Here is a 6,284-nt window from a genome sequence, read left to right on the forward strand (position 1 = left end):
GTGATTTTCCTTATTTTACTGAAAAGGAAACCAAGGCTCAGAGAGGTTAGGTAATTTGCTCAAGGTCACAGAGCTAGTAAAGTGGCAGAGTCAGGATTGGAACCCAGATCTGGCTGTATTCTTTTCCTTCTATGAACCTGTGAGAGCAAGGAGAGATGAGCCCTCCCCTAAGGTGTGTGTTGGCCAGTGGTCCCCCAGCAAGTCAGAGCACTCCGCAGGCCTCCAGGCGCGGACTCCAGGGCCCTGGAGGAGGCCTGTCCTGGGGAAGGTGAGGGGACACTTTGGCAGGGCAAGCACAGTGACCAGGCTGTTATCATTCCTAAGACATGCACACTGGCCAACCCCACTCACCACCAGGGAGTGGCTCCCAGTCAGAAGATCCAGCTGAGCCCTAGCCGGTTTGACTCAGTGGACAGAGTGTCGGTCTGTTGACCGAAGGGTCCCAGGTTCGATTCCAGTCAAGGGCACATGCCTGGGTTGCAGGCTCAATCCCTAATATGGGGCATGCAGGAGGCAGCCAGTCAATGATTCCCTCTTATCATGGATATTTTTGTCTCTCTCTTCCTCTCCCTTCTTCTCTCTGAAATCAATAAAAATATATTTAAAAAATAAAATAAAAGTTCATCAGTAGGCCCCACCCTCAGAGAAGTGATTTGGATTGGGGTGGGCTATGCATGGGTGTTTTCTTTGAAAGCTTTCCAGGTGATTCTACTGTGCACCCAGGTTGGGGACTAGGAGAAAGCAAACAACCCTAGGAAGGGTGTGGCAAGAGACAAGAGACTTGACTCGTCTGGGATCAAAGGGCAATGGAGAGCTGGCATGGCCAAGTCCTAGGACAGCTTTGAATGGTCTCAGATTGAGAACCAGACCTTGAACTATGGGGATCCTACCATGGTCAGGACCCTCTCAGCCTTGCTTCTCCGTCTCTCCCTGTTGCCTCTTTAGCTATAGTAACACCTGCCTTGGTCTGAGAGCCTGGTTGGTGGGAAAGTATGTGGTCTCTGTTCCACGGGGGTGCAGGCTCCTTGGCCAGGCTACCATGGTCCATCAGGAGATAGGGGGTTCCCTTGGGGACATTCCTGTGCTCTGGCAAAGGTGGCACAGGAGAACATGGCAATGGCATTCAAGGGCACAGAGTTTAGTGCCTCGCTGCCCTCATCAGAGATCCTTGCCGCCACCAGTGAGCTATGTCCCAGGGAGCCCAGGCCTCCCTCATGCCCTGGGTCCCATAACCCCTGGGCCCTGTAACCCTTGGGGAATCCAACCACACACTCTTGGGTTGCCACTTTCCTCTTTAAAGGCTGCAGGCTTCCTCCCACGCCTTGAAGTCAATCTGATTGATTGTCTCAGCCACATGGCCAGGGTCTCAAACTCCTGGGCTCGGGGAGGATGTAGATGAGTGAAAGGAGGAGAGTGGGAACTGGGAAGAGCAAGAACCTGTGCCTCACCTCACCGGGCAGCTGCCCAGCCCGTGGATGGTCGCATGTGAAAGGAATACCTGCCGGAGCCAGCAGATGTGCAAGAGATGCCCGAGCCCCCGACTGTAACACAAAGTCCCCGATTTGCACATGTTGGCGGCTCATTCCATTTTTTTGAGACTCTACAGCCCAAACAAAACACGTCTGCAGCCAGATGTGGACCGAAGCCTGAGTGTGTTCCGGCCGCCCAGACTTTTGAAAACAAAGTTTGTTTGGGACTGTCTCCCGGGGCTACTGGCAACTTCTCTATTTTTCTCTGAAAATGAAAACCTAACTCCCTTTGCAAAGCAGGGGAAACTAAAGCTCCGAAGATGAAGGCTTCTCTACCCTCTAGTGAGGGAGCCAAGAGGAGGTCACTGATCAGCTGTAAGTCTGTGTGTGCAGGGGGGTGGTGGGGGAGGGGGAGGAAGGAAGGAAGGAAGGAAGGAAGGAAGGAAGGAAGGAAGGAAGGAAAGGAGGGAAGAAGGGAGGGAGGGGAGGAGACTGAACATCGATTATTTTTTAATAACTCACCCTGCAACCAATCTTCATGCAAGGTGGAGAAAGGTAGGTGAAAGGGCAGCTGTGGCCAGCCTCGCACCAGGCTAAATTACTTCCTGGCCAGTGGCCGGGCGGGCAAACATGGGCTGGAACAGCTCGCTGCCCGCCCTCAGCCTGAAGCAGGCTTAGAATTGGGCCTTGGCGTGATCTGGGGGGCACGTGAGAGGTTTCAGAGTGGCCAGTGGCCCCGGCAGACTTCGCACAAGCCCGTGCCAGAGCCAGGCCCGGGGGAGCCAGTCTGTGAGCCCAGGGCAGGGGGTGCCTTGGCCTAAACACACTTTGATGCCTGGACGGCCGCCTGCTGATTTTTAAAGCTTGCCATCTCCATCCCATGTGCTTCCGAGGCAGCCGAGGCAGCGCCTGGACGTGTAAAGCAGGACATAAAGCAGAAACACCAAAGAGGAACAGAGCAGAGTCCCCATCGCTGGAGATGAGCTGATGTTTGAGGCTGGGCCGCAGGTTGGCTGTACGCTTCCTGGCGGCTGAGGAGAAAGGGGAACCCCTGAGGCATGTGGCTTGTATTGCCTGACAGCCAGAGAAAGCACCTTGCCTGCAAAGACAAACTCTCGGCTGGCGTTCATCATAAAGGGGGATTTATGCAGGGAGCATCCCCCACCCTTCCTGTGCTAGTCGGATCCTCCAAGAAGCAGATACCAAGACAGGAGTAGCTACGCAAGGGTTTATGCGGGGAAACACCTGTGGGCAGAACATGGAGAGGGAGCTGGGCACGGCTGAGGAGCAAGGTGTCAGGGATGATGCAAATCTGACACTGGATGCAGGAGAAAGGATGGAGGGGTGGGTGGGGGAATGTCTCAGACGGACAGGTCATGGAGGAAGGCTCCGCAGAGCGGCTGGGGAATCCCTGAGCCAAAGTCAGCCGCCAGAGAAGGCTTGCATCTCCAGGACCAGCCCGCCTTGGCATCCCTGCTGCCCTCAGCGTGGGCCGGGTGGCACGGCCTCGGCACAAAGCCACGGCGTTCCCAGCCCAGCCACACAGAGCTCCCCGCCCTGGTCAGGGGAACGTCTCATAGCTGGACCCGCAAAGCGCATGCTCACAGCTACCACGCTTCCCAAACGTCAGTTACTTATTTTTGTGCTGCCTTCATGGTTTTGCCATGTCAACGTACCACTATGAAAGAAAAAACTATTCTGACACTTGTTAAAGCGCTAAGGAACACTTTATGCAAGACCACTGCAAATAGGAGAGAGACATCAGCTCAACTCTGAATAAGGCAGCGCTAGCTGGGCATTTACAGCCCACGCACAAGGGGCGGCCAGGGGACGGAACATTACTAAGAAGAGACCTCAGGGCTGGGGGGATTCTTATTCAACTGACCTGACAGGATTCTCGCGAGAGGCAGGTCAAGGACTTACACACCAGACATGGGGATGGCGAACTTGATCAGATATCAAGTGGGGGATTCTGTATACACTGACGGCAGGATTCGTGCTGACACTGTGAGGCAGGCCAAGGGCAGGCCAGGGGCCAGGGCCAGGCCCAGTGGAGAAGATGGCTCAGAAGAGCCCGGGTGACGTTTGGTCAGGGAGAGAGTCTTTGCCTCTTCCTGGTATTACCCGATATGTTTCTTTAAACTGGCTTTCATTTTGGCTCCATGCATTTGTTGAGGAACTGGTTTTCTATTTTTCCACTACGCATTAAAATGAGTGCATCGTTATCAGATGTTAGGCTCATTTGTGTACCATCTTACAAGTCTTGTGTGCCACCGGTGGGACACATGCCACACGCTTGGAAATGCTGGTTTTACAGGAATCACAGACACGCTGTGTGAGGCTGTATCCCTGCCCGGGCCGGATGCTGCCTGCCAGCTCTAGTGGATACTTTCAGGCACCTCCTGAGGCTCAGAGAAGGGGCTACAGATATTCTCATAGGAGAGTGGGTGTGGGGCGAGGGTAGGACCAGGGGCTGAGCTCCAAAGCTCCTGGCCTCTAAGCTGCCCCCTCTCCGCCCCCAGATGTGGAGCTGGACCTGCAGCGGAGCGTGCAGGCTGTGCTCCGGGAGCTCAGCGCCCAGGCCCCCGCCCTGCGGAGCAACCGAGGTAGGAGCCGGCGGGTCCCCCCATCTCCCCCCACCCCCTACCCCCACCCTGTCCACACCTTCTCAACAAAGTATGCGGCTCACAGGGAGGGGCTTCCAGCAGAACCCTCATCCTGCTGGGGATCCCCGGGGCCTGAAGAACCCAGAAGCCTTCCCAGCCCCCTGCTCACCCTCACCCTGCCAGGGGCTGTGGCAGAGGGCCGCCGGGGCCTGCAGCCTCTTCCCTAACCACCCGCCCCAACTCCCCTTCCCATGAAACCCCCGGGCCCTCCAGGCCCACGTAGAACCGTGGTGGAGGCCTGAGCTGTAAAGGATGCTGCTCCCTCAGCCACGTGCACACGCCCCTCTCCCTGTGTCCCACCTCCCCCTGCCCCCCACCCCCCGACCCCCTCCCCCTTCTGCACTGGGCATTCTCTGCCCACCAGGGGCAGCAGGTGAGGACTCCCCACGTGGGAGAAGCCCACCCACGTGTACCTGGAGCCAGTGCCCCGCCCAGGGTCAGCCCGTGGCTGCGCAAAGGCGTGGTCTGGGGCTCCGGGGACGTGGGGTCCTGCTCAGAGGCGTCTCCTCTGAGAGCTGCCCCCGCGGGGCTGGGCGGCCCCTTTCCCGGCCCAGGCATGTGGAGGTGGTCCCTGCACAAGAAGGTGGAGCGGGATCCTGGAAAGAGCCCGGTGCTGGTCCGCATTCTGCTCCGAGAACTGGAAAAGGTGGGTCCCAGCCCGGGGGCCAAAGGGGTGAGAGGAGGAGAGGCCCCTCCGCGCTGCGCCGGACTGGTCTCTGGTGAACCGCTGTTCCCACCACGGGCCTCCCTCCTGTGCGTTCCTATGAGCAGCACTGTCTTTCAGCGACGCCCACTGTTTCACACGAGTTGGCGAATTTCTAAACGAAACCATAGCGCGAGCACCAACGGACAATCACGCCACTTGGCAGAGAGAAAGCACCATCAACATACATGCACAGCTACTAGGATGCCCACAGTTACCGCACCGCTCCCAGCTCCCCGCACACCGCTCCCAGTTCCCCACACCTCTCCCAGATCCCCACACCCCCCAGCTCCCCGCACACACTCCCAGTTCCCCACACCCCCCAGCTCCCCGCACACACTCCCAGCTCCCCGCACCCCCCCCCCAGTTCCCCGCACACCCCTCCCAGCTCCCCGCACATACTCCCAGTTCCCCACACCCCCCAGCTCCCCGCACACCGCTCCCAGTTCCCCACACCCCCCAGATCCCCGCACACCGCTCCCAGTTCCCCACACCCCCCAGATCCCCACACACCGCTCCCAGCTCCCCGCACCCCCCCAGTTCCCCGCACACCCCTCCCAGCTCCCCGCACCCCCCAGCTCCCCACACACCGCTCCCAGCTCCCCGCACACACCCCCCAGCTCCCCGCACATACTCCCAGCTCCCCTCACACACTCCCAGCTCCCCGCACCCCCCAGCTCCCCGCACATACTCCCAGCTCCCCGCACACCGCTCCCAGTTCCCCACACCCCCCAGCTCCCCGCACATGATCCCAGCTCCCCGCACACACCACCAGGGCTGCACTCAAGGGGCCTCCCAGTTGGGGACTTTCTTGTCGCCTTGCTCCCAGCCCCTGCCCTGGGTCGCCGCCGCCCCTCCCCACGAAGTTGCCCCCACCCCACTCCCCCCCCCCCTCGCCAGCCCCCTCACACTGGGACCGCCACCCTGTGCTCTCCCCACCCGCCTCCACAGGGCAGACCGGGGCCCTTTTCCACCACGTCCCTGCCCATCCCCAACCCCTTCCACAGCCTCCTGCGAGGGCGTGAGCCCCTCAGCCCCAGCCCAATGCGTGTTTTGCAGGCAGAACGCGAGGACACCCGGCGCGTCATCATCCCTTTGCTGCACACGCTAATGTACGTGCTCACCAAGGTGAGCGGCTCTGAGGGTCGGGGGAGGGGGGACCCATGACGCGGGGCGGGGCTGGACACGTCCTCTCCCCCTGACTGGGCGATCCGGGAAGAACTCTTGGGTTGCCCGCCTGAATCTGGCTTCTTTTCTTTCTTTCTCTTTTTCTTTTTTTTTTAAATATATTTTTATTGATTTCAGTGAGGAAGGGAGAGGGAAAGAGAAACATCAATGATGAGAGAGAATCATTGATCGGCTGCCTCCTGCACACCCCCTATTGGGGATCCAGCCACAACCCAGGCATATGCCCTTGATGGGGAATCAAACCTGGGACCCTTCAGT

The 6,284-nt window shown here is 58.9% G+C and overlaps 1 protein-coding gene across 1 annotated transcript; it reads left to right on the forward strand.

The window, feature by feature from the left end:
• Positions 1–1,110: 1,110 nt before the first annotated feature.
• Positions 1,111–6,005, forward strand: LOC308531795 (phosphoinositide 3-kinase regulatory subunit 6-like; the record flags this gene model as incomplete). Its single annotated transcript, XM_081108909.1, has 4 exons — positions 1,111–1,180; positions 3,992–4,075; positions 4,690–4,781; positions 5,898–6,005. The coding sequence occupies 4 exons, from the start codon at positions 1,111–1,113 to the stop codon at positions 6,003–6,005; spliced, it is 354 nt and encodes a 117-aa protein (XP_080965035.1).
• Between the last annotated feature and the right edge of the window lie 279 nt (positions 6,006–6,284).

The sequence above is a fragment of the Myotis nattereri genome, assembly GCF_964212035.1.
Source record: "Myotis nattereri genome assembly, chromosome: 16".
NCBI classification, from domain to species: Eukaryota; Metazoa; Chordata; class Mammalia; order Chiroptera; family Vespertilionidae; genus Myotis; species Myotis nattereri.